We start from the raw sequence: 20,242 nt of genomic DNA on the forward strand, positions 1-20,242 counted from the left end.
CACGAGGATGTATAGTGGCTTTGCAATGAAAACACAAGCCACACAATTAAAAATGAATACAAGGAGGCAATCAAGACCAAAGAAAAGAAAATTTTAAACAGTGAACAGAGGAGCTTGAAAACTAGTGCTGGGCTTTTTGGCTGCCAGGACATCCTCAGCTCTCTGGTCTCACTGGGTGTGGTAAGGCAGACCAGGCCCAGGAATATATAAAGCTTCTCTCTTAGTATCTAATTCTGGTTTTGTTCCTAGTCCTGAGTTATAGAAATAGGAACTTTGTCTCACAATAGCATTTTTACAGCAAGTTCCCTCATGGCTGCTGTGCCAGCGATCTATGATAATCACCTAAGTAGAGTTCACGGAAACAGTTCTGTTAGGAACCAGAAGAATGGGCCTTTGAGCTTCGGGCCCTCAGCAGTGACAGCCTCAGAAGGCTTTAAACTGTGAACTGAATTTCTTTAATAGTTGTTGAGCTATTTAGGTTATATTTCATCTTGGATGAGTTTTGGTAGCTTTTGGTTTTCAAGGAATTGGTTCACTTCATCTAAGTTACTGTATTTATGTGCATAGAGATGTTCATAATATTTCCCTATTATTCCTTTAATTTCTGCAGAATTTGTAGTAATATTCCCCTCTTTCATTCCTATATGGGTAATCTGTATCTTCTTTTTTTTCCGTTGGTCAGTCATGCTAAAGTTTAGTCAATTTCACTGATTATTTAAAATAACCAGGTTTTGGTTTCACTGATTTTTGTTTTAATTTAATTGATTTCTGTTATTGTGTTTATTATTTTATTCCTTTTGCTGACTTTGGATTTATTTTGCTCTATTTTTATAGTTTTTTAACGTAGAAGCTTTGATTATTGACTTTGAGACCTTTCTTTTCTAGCATAAACATTTAATGCTAATAAATTTCTCTCTGAGCACTACTTTAACTATATCTTATAATTTTATGTTGTATTTCCATTTGTGTTCAGTTAAAAATATTTTCTAATTTCCCCTGAGTCTTATTCTTTGACCTATAGATTATTTAGAAGTATATTGTTTATTTTCCAAGTGTTTAGAGACTTTCTTGTTACCTTTCTGTTATTGATTTTTTAGTTTAATTTTATTATAGTTAAAGAATATACTTTGTCAGTCAACTCTTTGAAACAGAAAGTAGAATGGTGTTGCCTTGGGGCTGAGGAGAGAGGGGAAGGTCAGTTGTTTCAGTTTTGCAGGATGAAAATGTTCTAGGGAGCTGTTGTACAACATAGTGCATATGTTATGGTACACTTAATAATGGTTAAGATGGTAATTTTTAAAATCGATTTGAGAGAGAGAGACATAGATTTGTTGTTCCACTTATTCATTGGTTGATTCTTCCATGTGTCCCAACCAGGGGTCGAACCTGCAACCCTGGTGCATCGGGATGACACTCTAACCAACCCAGTACCTGGCCAGGGCAAGATGATAAATTTTATGATATATGTTGTATACCATAATAAAAATAAATCTCAAAGTGCATAAAGATTGAAATCTATACTATATAGACAATAATACTAAAGTCACCAAGCATCCCACTTCACCCGAGACTTTCTCAGATTTCTTTTTAAAATAAAAACTTCTAAATTCTTTTACATTAAAAACCCCACTTTGTATGATTTCAATTCTTTTTAAGAATTTGTTAAGATTTGCTTTTATGATCCAGAAGATGGATTGTTTTCTGAATGTTCTACAAGCAGTTGAAAAGAAAGTATATTCTATAGTTGTTGGATAGAATGTTCTATAAATGTCAATTGTTGTTTTTTTTCACTTCTTCTATACTATGCTTGCTGATTCTCTCTTAGTTTTACTGATTACTTAGAGGAGCAGGAAAGTTTCCAATTCTATAATTATTCTATAATTATAATTCTATAATTATTAGAGTTAATTATAACTATAATTATGGATGTCTGTTTCTTCTTTCAATCTGTCAATTGTTGATTTATGTATTTTGAAGTTCCTTTGTTGGATACATACACATTAAGAATTGTTGATGTCTTCTTGGTAAATTGACCCTCCAATCATTATGTAAGTTTCTTCTTTATTCCTTCCCTAGTAATTTTCTGTGCTCTGAAGTCTATTTTTTCTGAAAGTCTTTTTCTTTTGATTAGTACTTTCATATTATATCTTTCTTATCCTTTTACTTTTAACCTATTTATATCATATTTGAAGTGAATTTCTTTTTTTTTTTGTATTTTTCTGAAGCTGGAAACGGGGAGGCAGTCAGACAGACTCCTGCATGTGCCTGATCGGGATCCACCCGGCACGCCCACCAGGGGACGATGCTCTGCCCATCCGGAGGTCGCTCTGTCGCCTGGGGCAGAGGCCAAGGAGCCATCCCCAACGCCCGGGCCATCTTTTGCTCCAATGGAGCCTCGGCTGCGGAGGGGAAGAGAGAGACAGAGAGGAAGGAGAGGGGGAGGGGTGGAGAAGCAGATGGGCGCTTCTCCTATGTGCCCTGGCCAGGAATCAAACCCGGGACTCCTGCACGCCAGGCCGACACTCTACCACTGAGCCAATCGGCCAGGGCCTGAAGTGAATTTCTTGTAGGCAGCATATATTTGGGTCTTCTTAACATCTAGTCTGACCATCTGTGCTCCTTAATTGGGATGTTTATACCATTTTAATTTAATGTAATTATTGATACATACTGCTCACAAAAATTAGGGGATATTTAAAAATGAATATGAAGAGATAAAAAAAGAAGTATTTGATTTTTTAATTAAACAAGAACATCAGAAAAGCAAACAACAAGTCAAAGAAAGTTGTCTCATTATGCAAATGAGATGCAAAAGCAACCTTTATTTCTTTGGTGAAAATGCAATATACAAAAGGCTGAAGTACTGGAGTATGTGCACATTCCCTGATCTTGAAAGTGCACATCTGCCCTGGCCGGTTGGCTCAGTGGTAGAGCCTCGGCCTAGCGTGCGGAGGACCTGGGTTCGATTCCCGGCCAGGGCACACAGGAGAAGCGCCCATTTGCTTCTCCACCCCTCCGCCGCGCCTTCCTCTCTGTCTCTCTCTTCCCCTCCCGCAGCCAAGGCTCCATTGGAGCAAAGATGGCCCGGGCGCTGGGGATGGCTCTGTGGCCTCTGCCTCAGGTGCTAGAGTGGCTCTGGTTGCAACATGGCGACGCCCAGGATGGGCAGAGCATCGCCCCCTGGTGGGCAGAGTGTCGCCCCTGGTGGGCATGCCGGGTGGATCCCGGTCGGGCGCATGCGGGAGTCTGTCTGACTGTCTCTCCCTGTTTCCAGCTTCAGAAAAAATGCAAAAATAAATAAATAAATAAAAATAAAATAAAATGAAAGGGTCAGAGGCCCTGTTTAAAAAAAAAAAAAAAAAAAAAATAGAAAGTGCACATCTTGCAATTTCCCAGCCCTTGCAATGCCTTGCAACACAATTTGCCCAAATGCAAAGCCTGGAGAGCCATAGGACGTCTTGAAGCTGGTCAAACACAAACGACAGGGGCGACAGCACTTGGGACATCCTGAAGCGTGATTAGCAGACTGTGGAATCACTTTCAAGAGCTTGGTAGTATACAAAGAAGATGAGGGCAGGGTCGCCCATCTGCCACAACAGCAAGAGATGACAGCTACTTGACCTTATTGGCAAGAAGGAACAGGTGCCTCAATGCAACAGAGCTGTGGGGACGTTTCTTGCTGCTACTAGACGATGGCTATGCACTCAGACCATACGAAATCTGCTCCATCATGTTGGACTGCATGCCCGGCAACCAATGATGTGCATTCCATTATATGCTGAACACCGTAGAACCTGTAGAAGGTGGGCTGATGAACATTGTTATTGGACTCATGATGAGTGGTCAACTGTTCTCTGATGAGTCACAGTTCAGTCTGCGGCCTGACAATCATCGTGTCCTGATTTAGTGTGAACGAGGAACATGGGAGAATCCACATTTCATGTGAGAAAGGGACTCCTTTGGTGGTGGTGGAATCATGGTGTGGGCTGGCATCAGCATTGGTTGTTGTACCAACCTCCATGTCATCAGAAATGGATCGCTGACTGCTGTCAAATATCAAGATGAGGTCCTGTACACTTATAGTGGTACCCTATGCTGGAGCAGTTGGAAATAACTTTCTTTTCATGGATGGTAATGCAAGGCCTGACCGTGCACATCTCATCAACAACATGCTTCAGGAGGCAGGAATCGAACGCATGAACTGGCCTTTATGTTCTGCAGACCTGAATCCCATTGGACATGCTTGGGATGCACTGGGAAGACGTCTGGCAAACCGTCCAATGCCTCCCACAGCACTTAGAGCTGGAAGTTGCCCTGGAGCAAGAGTGGCAGAGGATCCCACAAGAACTGCTGGACAATCTGATCCTGTCCATGCCCCATCGCTGTCAGTGTGGTTTGGCAGTCTTGGGTGACCATACACCCTACTGACCGGTCAATGTGTGGCACTCTCGTCCAGTCTGACATGCTTCTGTTCACCCCCACTAATATGTCACTTGCTAATCAATCATGATAATTGAGTTTGCATCTCATTTTCATAATCAAACAACTTTCTTTGACTTGTCATTTGCTTTTCTGATGTTTTTATTTAATAAAAAAATCAAATGCTTCTTTTTTTATCACTTTATATTCATTTTTAAATATCCTCTAATTTTTGTGAACAGTATATTTAGGTTTAAGCTTATCATTTTATTTCCTATTTCTTCCTTTTGGCTTTTATTTCTCTGACATCCATTTTTTGACATTATTTGGGGTACCCTTTTCAATTTACCTATTGTGTTTTTACTATATCTTTTTGTGTCTTTTTAGGGGTTGTTTTAGGAATTATAGTATACCTTCATAACTTTCTCAGTCTATTTAGAACCTATATCTTATCATGTCGAGTAGAATGTAAACTGTAGAAGCTTTACCATCACAGAGGACTTTACCCTCTCTAGTGTATGTTGTAGTTGTCTTACGTATTATATCTACATACATCAAAAACTCTGCCAGACAATGTAATTTTTGTTTTCAACCATCCAATGTATTCTAAGAACTCAACAGGAGAAGAATAGTCTATTACATTTACTCAGTTGTTTACCATTTCTGTTGTTCCTTTCTCATTTCTAAGTTCCAAGTCTCATTTGGATATCGTCTCCCTCTTTTCTCTATGAGGAAATTCTTTCAATAGTCCATTTGGAGCACGTTCACTGACAATAAATTCTCTTCATTTTCTTTCATCTGAAAATGTCTTCATTTCACCATCATTCCTGAAATATATTTTGCAGTCCTTTTTTTTCTCACTTTAAAAATGTTTTACTTTTTTCTGGCTTTCATGGTTTCTGATGAGAAATGCACAGTCATTTGAATTATTATTTCCATACAAGTAATCCATAGTCTTTCTCTGATTGCTTTCAGGATTTTTTTTTTTTGTCTTTAGTTTTCTGCCATTTGATTGTGATGTGTCTGGATATGGATTTCTTTGGGGTTAGCTGTTTTGAGGTTCCCTGAGCTTCTTGAATTTGTAGGTTCCCTGAGCTTCTTGAATTTGTAGGGTTTTTTTTTACCAAATTTGGGACATTTTAAGCCATTATTTATTCAGCTATTTTGTCTGCATCATACTTTCTCTTTTCCTCTGGAACTTTGATGCCACAAATGTTAGACCTTTCATCATTGTTCCAAGGATCCCTAAAGTTCAATTCATTATTTTCAGGTATTTTCTTTCTCTGTGCTCTTCAGATTGGATAATCTCTATTGATCTCTTCCAGTTTACTACCTTTTTCCTTTACAATTTTTTAAAAACAGTCTCATAGATATATAATTTACATGCCAGGTAGTGCCTAGTTAAAGTGTATAGTTCAATGACTTTTGGTATATTTACAGAGTTGTGCAACCATCACCATAATGTAATTTTAGAACATTTTCATCACTCCATAAAGAAACCTTATATTCAGTGGTGGGCTTCAGCCAGTTCGCACAGGTTTGGCGGACCTGATACCTAATTTTCATTGAGTTCGGCAAACTGGTTGTTAAAATGGCACTTGTAATCAGGGTTCTTACTAAGATGGGCGGCTGCCCAGGTGCAATGTGGAAATCACAAATTTACGTTCCTTACTTTTTTTTTTTTTTTTTTTACAGGGACAGAGAGAGTCAGAGAGAGGGACAGACAGGAATGGGGAGAGAGATGAGAAGCATCAATCATCAGTTTTTCGTTGTGACACCTTAGTTGTTCCTCATTCCTTTATTGCTGAATAACATCTCATTTATGGATATATCACAATTTGTTTATCAGTTGGTAGACATTTGTGTTGTTTTCATTTTGGGGGTAAATTAAGTGCTGTGAACGTTTGTGGACAGTTTTTTGTGTGAACATGTTTTCAGTCCTCCTGACTACATATCTAAAAGTTGAATTGCTGGGTCATAAGGTAGTTTTATGTCTGACAGTTTGAGGAACTGCCGAACTATTTCCTTTGCAGCTGTGTCATTTATATTCCCGCCAGCAACGTATGCATGTTCTCAACACTCTCATTTATCCAAAGAGGTTGCATAACTTTCCAAGCTCACACAGCAGAGGACTGGGACTAAAACCCGTGCCTCATAACTCATAGACCTATGATAATTAGTGACAGAGAGAAGAATTAAAAACCTCAGTGGACTGAAAGAAAGTCTTCTGCCAATTTAGGAAAAGAAATCAAACAGTTTTTATACCACTGTAAGTCTTCTCTCAAATATCACTTAATTTTTTCATTTAATAGATTTTAAAGTTTATTATTGACTACTTTAAAAGACTATTTTACTTTATAAATTATTGCAGTCACTGTTCTTTGCTCAAATTTTCCCCAAAGTGTATAGCTGTTACAGCCCCTCACCCAGACCATTATGATCCTTAGAACCATGAATCATGGTCCAACCTCTTCTGTTACAAATGAAGACACTGTGGGACTGTGGTCCTGGTGCCTTCAGTGAACTCCGCTTCCCTTTCAGGACACACTCGGGAGTCAGCACCTCCCCTAACATGATCTAAATGAGTCACCTACTATTCTCTGCTCCTCTGGCTTTTACTGCAGGTGCAATATCAGCTACTTAGAAGAATGGCTTAAAGATAAGAATTTGCAGAACAGCCTGGCCAAGGAAACTTTGGAACCTCTCTCCCAGGCGGCCTGGTTGCTGCAGGTTAAGAAGACCACAGACAGCGACGCCAAGGAGATCTACGAACGCTGCACCTCACTGTCTGCTGTGCAGGTAACCAGCTTGCTGAGTGTCTCCTGGATCTGCACCAACAGATCTTATCATTGATATCACCTTTTCTGGTTGAGCCAGCTATGGGCTGCACCTGAGTCTCTGTGCTTTTTGGGGAGCATAGTATCTCCCGTAGCCCACCCTCCTATCTAATAAGCATTTATTAAATACTAACTCCAGGCCTGAAAACATAAAAGTGCATATGACACATTTTCCTGCTTACTAAACTTACAGATGTGCTTGGCGGGGGTGGGGGTGGGGAGGCTGGAAGTGGAGGATTGTCTTACTGTCATCTAATTGTGTGATTTGTCTTTGCTACCTTCTACACTCTTCTCACCTTGTTTTCATTTTGGGAAAGAAATAACACATCATTCCTAGAGCCAATCACAGTATAAAAGAGCTACTTGTGGTCCCCAGCTATTCCAAAAACCACCAGAACCATTATTTCATGGACAGAGTCTTATTTACCATGATCTAACACCATCTTCTGTATGGTTGGCAGATCATAAAGATCCTGAATTCATACACACCTATAGATGACTTCGAGAAAAGAGTGACTCCATCCTTTGTTCGCAAAGTACAGGTGAGATACTTAAGAATATCCTTTTAATTTTTAGTATAAGAAAATGATATTTGGTCCTGGCTGGTGGCTCATTGGATAGAGTGTTGGCCCAGCATGCAGACGTCCTGGATTCAATCCTCGGTCAGGGCACACATGAGAAGCAGCCATTGGCTTCTGTTTCCTTCCCTCTCCCACTTCTTTCTCTCTCTTTCCCTCTCACAGCCAGTGGCTCGATTGGCTCCAGCATCGACCCTGGCACTGAGGATAGCTCCATTGATTCGAGCAGCGGCCCCAGACGAGGGTTGCTGGGTAAATCCTGGTCGGGAGGTATGCAGGAGTCTGTCTCACTATCTCCCCTCCTCTTACTTAAAAAAAAAAAAGAAAAAGATATTTAGTTAGCATTACAGAAATCCAAGATTAAAGTATAGCCACCAAATATGACCCAGAAAGCGCCCAGAAAAAGGAGCAGAAATTTTCCCTGTCAGATTCCCCAGTTTTTAGAATTCATGTTAGCCCTGTGGGAAGGGCATGATATACCAGACATGACTCACATTCTTTGTTCCTTCAGCAGGTCTTGTTTCTTTCTTTTTTTTTCTTTTTTTTTTTAAATTTTTCTGAAGTGAGAAGCAGGGCAGCAGAGAGACAGACTCCCGCATGTGCCTGATCAGGATCCACCCGGCATGCCCACTAGGGGGTGATGCTCTGCCCATCTGGGGTGTTGCTCCATTGCAACCGGAGCCATTCTAGAATCTGAGGCAGAGGCCATGGAGCTGTCCTCAGCATCCAGGCCAACCTTGCTCCAATGGAGCCTTGGCTGTGGGAGGGGAAGAGAGAGATAGAGAGGAAGGAGAGGGGGAGGGGTGGAGAAGCAGATGGGTGCTTCTCTTGTGTGCCCTGGCCAGAAATTGAACCTGGGACTTCCACACACCAGGCCAACATTCTACCACTGAGGCAGCTGGCCAGGGCTCAGATCTTGTTTCTTATCAGTCTTTGAGTGCTAAGCAGGTGAGCAGCACAGAATGGATATAGAGACCTGTGCCCATTTTCCTTATTTTAATTCATAGAGTTTCTTCCCCAATGAACTAGGGCAGCAGTTCTCAGAGTTGGTTCAAGGATCCCTGGGGGTCCTTGAGACACTTTGGGAAGCCTGCAAAGTCTTCCTTTTTCCAACTACATACCTGTATGAGGCCAACTTTCCCCCTATACTTCAACAGAAATAACATATCATAATCAGTCGAATGCAGTAGCAGATCTGAGATTATACCTATCATATTAAATCAGACATTTTTAAAAAGATTTACAAAAATATGAGACAATACCACTTCTCACTAATCTTTTATGTTTTCAAAACATAGTCATTTTTAAATAAAAATATATGAACATCTATTGGGTTTGTTCTTGTTATTTTAATGAATTAACACATTTTAAGTTATTGCATTAATTACTAATATGGTAAATATCAATAATTAGACCCACATACATAACGGCTCTTAGAGTTCTCAATAATTTTTAAGAGTATAAAGGGGATACTGAGACCAAAAACCTTTGCAAACAATTAAATTTTAAAAAAAAGATGAGTGCAATAAAAATTTAATACTTGAGATCTACTTGTATGTGGGTTTACAATTATGGCATGAGACTAGATAAGAGAAAATAAAAATATGTAGATCAATCTAGTCAGTTCATCTCGTGGTAAATTAACTTCTTGAGTGAAAGCAAGAAAGTTTTCGTAAGAGCTGATTGGAAGCCCTGGGTGGACCATTTCACCTTGGAATTGCCCTCTAAAAAGCTCTAAAGTTCTTTTTTGTGTTACCTCACATGGTTTTGAAAGGGGTGCCTCACGAAGGATGGAGCTGTGTTTTTCTTCCCCTGACTTCCAGATAGCAACAGAGCAGAATGCCCAAGCTTCCTTACTCACTTCCCTCTGGTTCTCATTTCAGGCTCTCCTAAGTAGCCGAGAGGACTCCTCGCAGCTGATGCTGGATACCAGATACACCTTTCAAGTCATGTTTCCTTTTACCCCCTCTCCCCACGCTCTGGAAATGATCCAGATCCCCAGCAGTTTCAAACTCGGCTTTCTCAAAAGAGTATAGCAGGAGAAAAGAGAGTAAAGGCACTTTTCCCTCAAAAGCTAAGTGAAGGTCGGTGACGAGGGATGTAGTTTTATTAATTGGAACTTGAAATTGTCTAAAATGTTATTTAAGGAAGAAAATAAGAACTCTCCCAAATGGATCACATCTTCTCTCTCTCACAGTGATGCCGTTGCCACTGTCATTGTGTAAATATTAACACACACCAGCTGTGGCCTTGTGGCTTTGGAACCTCAGCTGGCTTTTACTAGGGTTCCTGGAAGGTTCGTGTTTTCCTCCACGTGTCTCTTGGTCTACATCTGTCTTGTGACAGGTCTCCAGCCAGCAGGGCGTGAGATCCGGGGACACGGTGTCTCCCAAATTTTGTAAGGCTCATGTGAAGCCTGGGTACATTTATGAAGGCACAGTAGAGTCCAGGGCTAAGCCTTCCAGAAAATAATACCGTTTGGCCACAAAGGTCTGCTCGGAGTTCTTTCACTGCATATCCGTGGTGGACAGAGAGGCAGCGTGGGGGCTTACTCACTCTCTTTACTAAAAATGCTCCTGCAGAAAAAATATTTATTATTTCAGACCGCTCTAATTTTTAAGAGAATATTCAATCTGCAATGAATCATATGAAGTAGTTTGTGTATGTATCTATTTAAAATCAACATATTATTAAAGCTTAGTTGCCACACCATTTATCATCTTCTCCACAAGAACATTTCTTCAGATTTCATCTGCCAACATATTTGCCATCATTTTTCATTGTTTAATATCTTTCATACAATAACTTTTAAAAACTAAGTTTAAAAAGACAACCTAGCCTGACCTGTGGTGGTGTAGTGGACAGAACATCGACCCTGAACACTGAAGTCACCAGTTCAAAACCCCAGGCCTGTGGGCTTGCCTGGTCAAGGCACATATGAGAAGCAACTACATGTTGATGCTTTCCTCTCCACCCTTCTCTCTCTCTCTCCTCTCTCTAAAATAAATAAATAAAATCTTCAAAAAGAAAAAAGACAACCTAAATTATTTTCTCTAATCAGCATTCATATATGTTTTAAAGTTTTCTCATAAAAATAACTGAAGTCTGTTTCCCAAATTGTATAGGAATTGACTATTCTTTGTTTCCCCACACACACACTCCTCTCATCCCTTTTTTTCAGATCATAAAATGGCATTTGATAAGCTCTCTTAGCCTGTGGCCGGTGGCCAGTGCCCTTTGCAACATCCCAGGAATCCCAACCTATCTTTGTTTCTGACAGTTACAAGCAATAGATGTAATTCTGCAACACAGACTTATATCTCAGAAGTGGAAATAATACACAATTATGAAGTAACATCACCCTACTAATATGTAATACTATCTTTTCCTATTATGAGTAATTTAATTCGGTTCATTTAGATGCATTATATGTGAAGAAATGAAAAGTGGAACTTTGTAATATTTTAATCAATTAAATCAATTCCAATATGAATTGGGTCCAGTTCTTTTCATTGCTAGGAGGTTATATTTTTCTTAAGTACACAAGTTTTAATGCCTTTCTTTAAGGATCATAATTAAAGATGCTGGAATTTTTACAGAGTCATAATATCTCATAAAGCACATATAAGAATTCTTAGAGAGGAAGTAAATGTGCCTGAAGTTCCGGCTCAGGTTGTCTCTCGGGGACTCCAGACGGTGCCAGAACGGGGGCTACTTAGCAGAGAGTTGGCTGGGTTTCTGATCCCCCTGTGGTCTTCTTTGTGCCCCTCCCAGGCCTTTCCTATGCCGCGAGAACCCCATCTCCCCTTTTTTTTGGCGCTCATAACTTGGGGTTCATGCATGGCTTACAGCACTTGGCCTCAGCGGTATGCCAGTAGCATTGTCCATCTCCTCTGCTGGTCTGTGAGAGCAGGTCCACTTCTTACCCGGCCCTCCATTCATCTTGACGCCGGCGAGGTCGGAGGGAACTGCAGGAGCAAAGTCCTAGGGAGGTGGCAGGATGTGGGGTGGGGTGGGGTGGTGGGCTGGTCAGCCTTGGGAAGGAGTCGGTCTTGTTTGGGGACAAGACAAAGGACCTGCAGAGGCTGCGAAATGTATGCATGCAAAAGGGAGAAGTGGGGGCACTCAGCCCATAGGCTTGATTAGTTCCTCAACGCTGAAGGTGGGAGAGGTCGCAAAAGTTAATGAGGTGCTGCTGGGATGAGGACAGAGGAGGCAGGAGGTGCTGATAACGTCTGGTCACAGGTGAAGGTCAGCAATGCTCAGTGGGGCAGGTCATGGATTCACCAGGTCAAACCTGTAAACTCTGCCTCCTCAAAGGGCAGACGGAGAACTAAGCCCGAGAAACTGGTCAACGGGGTTCTGAGGGCACCTGGCAGGGCAGTGTGGACGGGCAAAAGGTTCAAGGGATGAGGACGTGGTGCATGTTAATCCAAATTCGGAGGGACCCGAATTATGGAAGACAGGAGCAAGGTCCGTCGTTTACACATTAAAGCTTTATTGTCTAGCTTGGCCAAGTGGCGGGAACTCCGACAGAAATCTGACGGAGAGTGCGCCGGCCCTTTGTTCTACTTAGTTTTTATAGTTTTGTAAGTGGGAAGTACAGAAGCAAAAATTGCAATTAGGAGCCCCTTACCGCTATTGGTTATAGTCATATGTCCTTTAACATGATAGGACCACGTTCAATTTGCAAACCATACATCATTTTGGAGAAAACAAAATTTACAAGTAAACACAATGGTAGAAAGATATCTCTTTACATATCAAAAGGCCTTCCTATATTTTCTAGTGTTCATCTGCCATCTCTCTGTCCAGAGTCAGACGTATTAACCGCATGCATTTACATAAGAGAGGTAGTTTCCATGGGGACAAATGCCCGCAAATGGCTCATAGTTATAAGAAAAGGGTTTTTTTTGGCTTTTCCCTTCCTGAAGATAGCCATTCACTCCTTTCCCCAGAGGTGTGGTGGAATGTCAGGGAATCTATGCTTTCCTTCCCTTTTCATTTACAATACAATGGCAAGAGCCATCCTGGTTATGCCAATCACACAGTACAGAGACTATTCTCACAATTTCTCTGCACACCTTAACCCAAATTAATAAAATGTTCTCCAAGCCTCCTAAAATATTAATATTAATTCTGTAGCCTTTGGTACTTTACAACACCTGCGGGTGAAATGGCTCAGTGGCTCCTCAGTGCACATGGTAACAAGTGCCCAGCAGTGAGCACGGGGCTCAGGTGGGCAGGAGGAAGCAGCCGAGCCGTAATGCCAGCTAAGGAGATTAGCTGTGCAGTAGTTCCTGTGCGCCTTCTCGCCTTTCTTATCACCTTTCTGCTGACCGGTTCCCAGGCTTAACTCTGTGGAAGGTATGTACGTGTTAACATTAAATTAGAATGTTCAGGCTTTCTTCAGCGCTCAGAGAAATGTTCAGATATGTACATAGCAAGGTGTTGACGGTGGTCTTTCTGTGTGGTGGGAGCACAGGTGAGGGCTGGCAGTGTGTTAATCTAGTATGCTCTAATTTTTCTCCAAGTCATGTGCATTCTTTTTGAAATAATAAGATATTTTGTTTTAAGTATATATTCAGTATTGGCATCAGAGAAAAAGTTAATTATCTTTAAAATCATTTAATCATTTTTAAAAATTGATCTGGGTAACACAATGTCAACATAAGCCTGAGTGCAACGTATGGACTTGAAAGAGGTTTTTGACCAAACGTTAGTCATAGTGAGTCTGAGATACACCCACATTGTCATGTGTACCAGTACTTTATTCTTTTTAAATGCATGAACACGTCATAAATTCTCTATCTAGTCTCTATTAGTGAACATTTGAGTTTTTCCAGTTTGGAGCTATTATGAATAAAATAGCTATTGCATTCTTCTTATTATTTTTTTTAGTACCAATTTATACTCCTGACAGTAAGGAAAAAGGTCCATTTCTCCACATCCTCCCCCACATTTCAGATTGTTAGTATTTTTCATTGTTAGTATACTAATGAGTACGTGGTAATATCACAGTGTGGTTTTAATTTACCATTCTTGGATGACTAATGATGTTGAGCTTTTTATGTTTATTGACCATATGAATATATCTGCATTTGTGAAGTATTTTTTAAGTCTTTTGCTCATTTAAAAAAATAGTCTTTGTTGAGATATAATGCAGATAACAACAAAAGCTCACAATCTAATTCCAGAGCGTATTTATCACCCCAGAAGGAAATCCATATCCGTTAAGCAGTCACTCCTAAGCCCCGACCCACCTCCCTGGCAACCTCTAATCTACCTTCTGTCTGTGGATTAGCCTCTCTCTCATGTTTCATGTATATGAAAACATAATTTGTGGCCTTTGTGTCTGGCTTATTTCACTTAATATTCTTAGGGTTTGTGTATGTTATAGAACATATCAGAACTTTATTATTTGTATTGCCAAATAATCTACTGCATGGATATACCACATTTTGTTTATCCATTTATCAGCTGATAGATATTTGAGTTGTTTTCACTTTTTGACGTAAATGCTGCTACAAACATTCACCTACAAGTTTTTATGTGAACATGTTTTCAGTTATTTTGGGTCTATACCTAGGAGTGGATTTTGGTGGTTCATACAATAACAACCCTGTTTAACCTTCTGAGGAACTGCTAAACCGTTTTCTGCATCACTGCACCATTTTACATTCTCCACAGCAAAGTCCGACAGTTCTTTTTTCATTGGGTCAATGAAGTGTTATTTTGAAAGTAAAAACTGGAGATACCCTATATATCCAACAATAGGAGATTGGTTTAATAAATTATGATGCTCCATAGTATAGAATAATACTAAAACTATTACAAACAAAAAGAACCATAAAAACCACCACCCAGATAGATCTAAAGTACTAACAGAATAAGTTACATGAAAATAAACAAGCAGCCAGCCCCTTTCGTATAACTAACAACGCTTTATCTAAGGAGTCAGAAAAGTCTGGAAGGATATGCACCAACCTAGGTGACGGGAGTGAAGGCGCAGCAGGTAATGGGGACTTTCACTTTTGACCCTTTATCTTTGGCATTAACTCTTTCTTAAAATGTAGGGGTTTTGGTCATTTTAAAATCATATATTTAGGTGAAATACTTCTAAGAGATTTTATGGTTGATGTAGGGTTCGGGGAAGGTTTAAGATGGTCTATGAACTTTTTCTGCAGAGCCATTTCACATCAAAACTTGTTAAAATAGCCTGACCTGTGGTGGCGCAGTGGATAAAGTGTCGACCTGGAAATGCTGAGGTCGCTGGTTCGAAACCCTGGGCTTGCCTGGTCAAGGCACATATGGGAGTTGATGCTTCCAGCTCCTCCCCACCTTCTCTCTCTGTCTCCCTCTCTGTCTCTCTCTCTCCCTTTCTCTCTCCTCTCTAAAATGAATAAATAAAATTTAAAAAAAAAACTTGTTAAAATAGAGCATTTTTATCTTCTTGTTGTCAAAATGCCCCTTGGAGCATCTGCTTTAGCTGTGAAGTGTTCCCTCATCATAAAAAGGATTATTGACAATAGACTATACTAAAATTAAATTTAGCTTATGCTTTAAATACTTAATGAAAAACATTAGGTAATAAAAATATAAACAGTATACATGAACAAAACATCCTTAAAATCTATGCTTGCTTGTGCCAAAATGTGAACAGGAATCTCTCTGGGCGCTGGGGTTATAGGTGTTTCTTCCTAACAACTTTTTGAGTTTTCCAAACTGTCTACAATAACCATATAGCATTTATGGTTTTAAAATACTATAATTTTCTAATTTGATTTATAGCTTGCCCATGTTTAACCAACCAGATCTACAATGCTAGTTATGTGATGTGATTTAAGATTGATATGACTCAAAACTTGTGGTCTCCATTAAAATATGGTGTTTTCCAAGATTGTGCAATGACATATGAAGACATAAACAATATTAAACAAAAAAGGTAATTTTTAAAATTGTATATGTCATATAATTCTAATTTTTAAAAAGCTATACACATATGTTAATGAAGATACTGGAAGAAAACATAAAAAAATGCTAACCAAGGTCAATTATTTGTTAGTATAGAGTATGTAGGTGATTAATATTCCTTCTTCATGTTCTTCTGTTTCCAATTATTTATAATGAACATACGCAGCTCTTATAATTTGAAAGTTTTCAGTTTGGGAAGGAAGACATTGTCTCTATACAGATTTGGAATTCTTTTTTTTTTTTTTTAATTTTATTTTTTTAATGGGGCGACATCAATAAATCAGGATACATATATTCAAAGATAACATGTCCAGGATATCTTGTCGTTCAATTATGTTGCATACCCATCACCCAAAGTCAGATTGTCCTCTGTCACCTTCTATCTAGTTTTCTTTGTGCCCCTCCCCCTCCCCCTTTCCCTCTCCCTCTCCCCCTTCCCCCCGTAACCACCACACTCTTATCAATGTCTCTTAGTCTCACTTTTATGTCCCACCTACGTATGGAATAATGCAGTTCCTGGTTTTTTCTGATTTACTTATTTCACTTTGTATAATGTTATCAGATCCCACCATTTTGCTGTAAATGATCCGATGTCATCATTTCTTATGGCTAAGTAGTATTCCATAGTGTATATGTGCCATATCTTCTTTATCCAGTCATCTATTGATGGGTTTTTTGGTTGTTTCCATGTCCTGGCCACTGTGAACAATGCTGCAATGAACATGGGGCTGCATGTGTCTTTACGTATCAATGTTTCTGAGTTTTGGGGGTATATACCCAGTAGAGGGATTGTCTGGTCATAAGGTAGTTCTATTTTCAGTTTTTTGAGGAACCACCATACTTTCTTCCATAATGGTTGTACTACTTTACATTCCCACCAACAGTGTATGAGGGTTCCTTTTTCTCCACAGCCTCTCCAACATTTGCTATTACCTGTCTTGTTAATAATAGCTAATCTAACAGGTGTGAGGTGGTATCTCATTGCAGTTTTGATTTGCATTTCTCTAATAACTAAAGAAGATGAGCATCTTTTCATATATCTGTTGGCCATTTGTATTTCTTCCTGGGAGAAGTGTCTGTTCATGTCCTCTTCCCATTTTTTTATTGGATTGGTTGTTTGTTTGTTGTTGAGTTTTATGAGTTCTTTGTATATTTTGGATATTAGGCCCTTATCTGAGCTGCTGCTTGAAAATATCACTTCCCATTTAGTTGGCTGTCTGTTTATTTTGTTATCAGTTTCTCTTGCTGAGCGAAAACTTCTTAGTCTGATGTAGTCCCATTCATTAATTTTTGCCTTCACTTCTCTTGCCTTTGGAGTCAAGATTTGGAATTCTGACAACTGTTTCTACTCCTCTTTTTCTCGGTCTTCCGTAACTCTGAGCCAGCCTTCTTGTTCCTTCTCTGCCCGGCTCCCAGGTTCCTCTCTCCTGCCATTCCTACAGTAGCTGCTGCCCAGAGCTCACTTCCTCTTCCCCAGAACATGATTGCAATCTCTTACCCCAGCTGATTTTCCTGCTGCACAATCTGTCTCTGACCTACTTCTGGAAGCACAAATGCTGGAATAATCTGCTTGAATGACGTTGCTCCCTTGCTGACAAACCCATGGTTCACCTACCTAATGCTATTACGTGGAGTCCTCAGCACGACCTTGCAACTGGCCGCCAGGGCTGGCTTGGGCAGTCAGGGGCAACATTACCAGGACCCCGCCACAGGCCTAGCTCTAGTGGGCAGGCCCTGTTGTGTTCTTTGCCTCGCTTGTGACAAAGCAGAGCAGCTCAGTAGTAAAGGTGTGGAGTCCTGCTATATTCAGGCTCCACCACTGACCTGAACTCGTTGAGTCCCTCGGCATTTCCTCAGCTGTGACGCAGTTATCCTGCCTCCCTCCCAGGGTGGCTATGAGAGGTCAGGCCGAGCACTCTGTGGTGGTCAGTAGCTGGTTCCCTTCTGATCTCTCATCCTTAAGGGACTGTCCTCTATCCCTTTGTTACTTAGAGAGCCCAAAAACTATGCTAGCTGCCCCTTTGCTGCAGGAGTTCAGTCCAATTCATAAGCTCCCCGTTCTTTCTCCAGCCCCATGGTGACCTCTGCATGACAGACATTCCCCTCAGGGATAGCTCCACTGCCACCTGCCCCACAAATACGTCCCTTGCAAATTCAGCTCTGTTGAAATGTTCAGACCAGTGCCTCAGAATATCTGTATCTTCAAGGGGTCATTTCTCTGAACCTTGACAAGGCCCGTTCTTTGGAACACCTGTTTAACTGGCATGGCTACAATGGCTGCCCCCTCCTACCCTAACCTCCTGTCCTCCGTCTCCAACAATGACATCGTGACCCCTCAGCCTCCCAAACAGACACCTAGGAGACATTGTAGACATCTCCCTCTGCTTGTCCCCACATGTCACCAAGTCCAGCTGCTTCTCCTTCCTAAATGTGGTCCACATCCACCCTACAGCATTGGTTTAGTCTAGGCCTTCATCACTTCTTGCCTGAACTGTGGCCACAGGCTCTGTCTACATCTCCAGCCTCCCCACCCCGCTCCTGCTGCTGCTATTACAGCGAGTCACAGAGCACCACGACCTCTCTGGAGCACTCACAACATTCCGGGCTTGAGCTACGTGCTTCAGCACTGTCGCTTAGAATTCCCCTGACAATGCTATGCGGTGAATTTTAAGATCCTCATCTTCCAGACTAGCAAACAAAGATTCAGGGAGGTTAAGTGACTTGTGTAAGTAGTAGGGCCAGGAATCGCTCAGCCAGAGACAGCACCTCTAGACCCTAGCTGGTTTTGCTTTGAGGTTGCCCTCCCTTCAGTGGCCTGGGCCTATCAACTTCTGGGTGCACAGGCAGGGACCCTGGGTCTGCGGCTGCCACATGTTTAATGAGTAAGTGGGATGCTGCGTTTCCACCAGGGAACCAACACCACATTTACTTGGCCCCATCGCATTGGTTGGAGGCAGGCTCCGCCTTTTTCTGACTCTTGTCTTTACTCCACAAGTTTACCCAGAAGGGAGAAGTTTTTTTTTAAGTTTCAAATTATATTATTCATTACAACAATGTTTTCCATTTTGAAGCCCCACAGAATTAATATTGTGTCACCAAGGTCAATTGTGTCCACGTTTGCAAGCTGCCAAAACAACCAGTTAGGCATAAATTCGGAAACCTACTGTCTGGTGCCTTCTTGCTGATTAAATAAATGAGTCGGCGTTGGCCCAGCATGCTGTAATAAACCAAAGATTCCAGATGAACTGCAGATGCTTTATCCCACATGCAGAGGTCTGAACAACTACCACGATAAGAGGAAAGTGAGCATTAAAAACTTTTTCTGTTGGCTTTTCTCACACACTTACCTCCTTTTCTCTCTTTTTCAGCTTCCTCTTCTATTGAAGATGTGTGATCAGACCTTTCTAGTTAATGTATTTGGCTCCTGTGACAAATGTTTCAAACAAAGGGCTCTAAGACCAGTTTTCAAGAAATCTCAGCAGCTCAGCTACTGTTCAATATGTGCAGAAATTGTAAGTGCAACTTTTAAAAAATTTAAGTAGGAGAGTCCTGTGGTAGACAAGTTGCTATAGAATCAGTGTGCGCACACACACATTTTCAGCACAGCTAGGCTGGGGTGTTAGAGTGTGGATCCTGGCCTCTGACTCCCCGGGTTCAAATCCTAGTTCTGTTCCCTGGTGGTAGTATATCTACAGAATTCACCTCTTTCCCAAGGTCTGTTTCCTCATCTGGAAAATAGGAACGATAGGGCTTTGTGAGAATCAAATGAGTTTATTTGATAAAGTGTTTAAAACATACTCTGGTTTCTCTTCACACTGCATAAGTATTTTGCCTTTTACTAAAACAGTACCAAGCAGAGGAAGTGCCCAATGAATGTTTTAGCTAGTATTATTTTTTAGAGCTCATGTTTTTTCTTTTGTTTTCTATCAATCTGCTTGGCAAGCAACCAAACTAGAAGAAACACTAGCAAATAGCCTGGGAACATCTTTCCAAAGGCCCTGTGCAAGCTGCCCCTAGGTACAGCTCTCTTGAAGACTGAATCACGCGGGACCTCAGTAATGAGCAAAATGAAGCTGAAGGAGTAGTGTTCTTTGGCCTAAGCCTTCAGTAAGAGCTAGGGACTGCCCACAAATCCTGGCATTTTTTAAAGTACACAAAATCAATCCTATGCACAGGTCTTATATTCAGATATTTAATTATGGAAGATCCATGTTCAGATTTTGCAGCAAAAAAAATGCCCACAGCATGACTGAAGCCCTAGGAATTAGTCCTGTCTCACAGGGTTTGCAAAACAGCGAGGCTGAGCAGAGTCCCCACCTGGTCAAAAGTGGCAAATCACTCTTCCCCAAAAGCCTAATAGGAAGTGCCCGATTATTAACAGAGTTTTTTAAAACCCTGTATCAAAGGGAGGAAAAATGACTTTTATATTTTATT

At 40.8% G+C, this 20,242-nt stretch overlaps 2 protein-coding genes across 3 annotated transcripts in view; both read left to right on the top strand.

Annotated features, from left to right (window-relative positions):
• The window catches only part of MYO5C (myosin VC), a 114,102-nt gene extending 104,132 nt beyond the window's left edge, over nt 1-9,970 (top strand). For both annotated transcript variants that reach the window (XM_066341824.1, XM_066341825.1), the window contains exons 39-41: nt 7,044-7,218; nt 7,718-7,798; nt 9,718-9,970. In XM_066341824.1, coding sequence (XP_066197921.1) covers nt 7,044-7,218; nt 7,718-7,798; nt 9,718-9,870 — 409 coding nt within the window. In that variant the 3' untranslated portion in view covers nt 9,871-9,970. The remainder of the gene's footprint in view (nt 1-7,043; nt 7,219-7,717; nt 7,799-9,717) is intronic.
• Nucleotides 9,971-13,132: 3,162 nt separating this feature from the next.
• GNB5 (G protein subunit beta 5) overlaps nt 13,133-20,242 on the top strand; it is a 50,704-nt gene continuing 43,594 nt past the window's right edge. Inside the window, exons 1-2 of the mRNA XM_066341864.1 lie at nt 13,133-13,201; nt 19,177-19,320. Of these exons, the coding sequence (XP_066197961.1) occupies nt 19,195-19,320 (126 nt within the window). The 5' untranslated portion in view covers nt 13,133-13,201; nt 19,177-19,194. The remainder of the gene's footprint in view (nt 13,202-19,176; nt 19,321-20,242) is intronic.

This window comes from Saccopteryx leptura, chromosome 6 (genome assembly GCF_036850995.1).
Source record: "Saccopteryx leptura isolate mSacLep1 chromosome 6, mSacLep1_pri_phased_curated, whole genome shotgun sequence".
Classification (NCBI taxonomy): domain Eukaryota; kingdom Metazoa; phylum Chordata; class Mammalia; order Chiroptera; family Emballonuridae; genus Saccopteryx; species Saccopteryx leptura.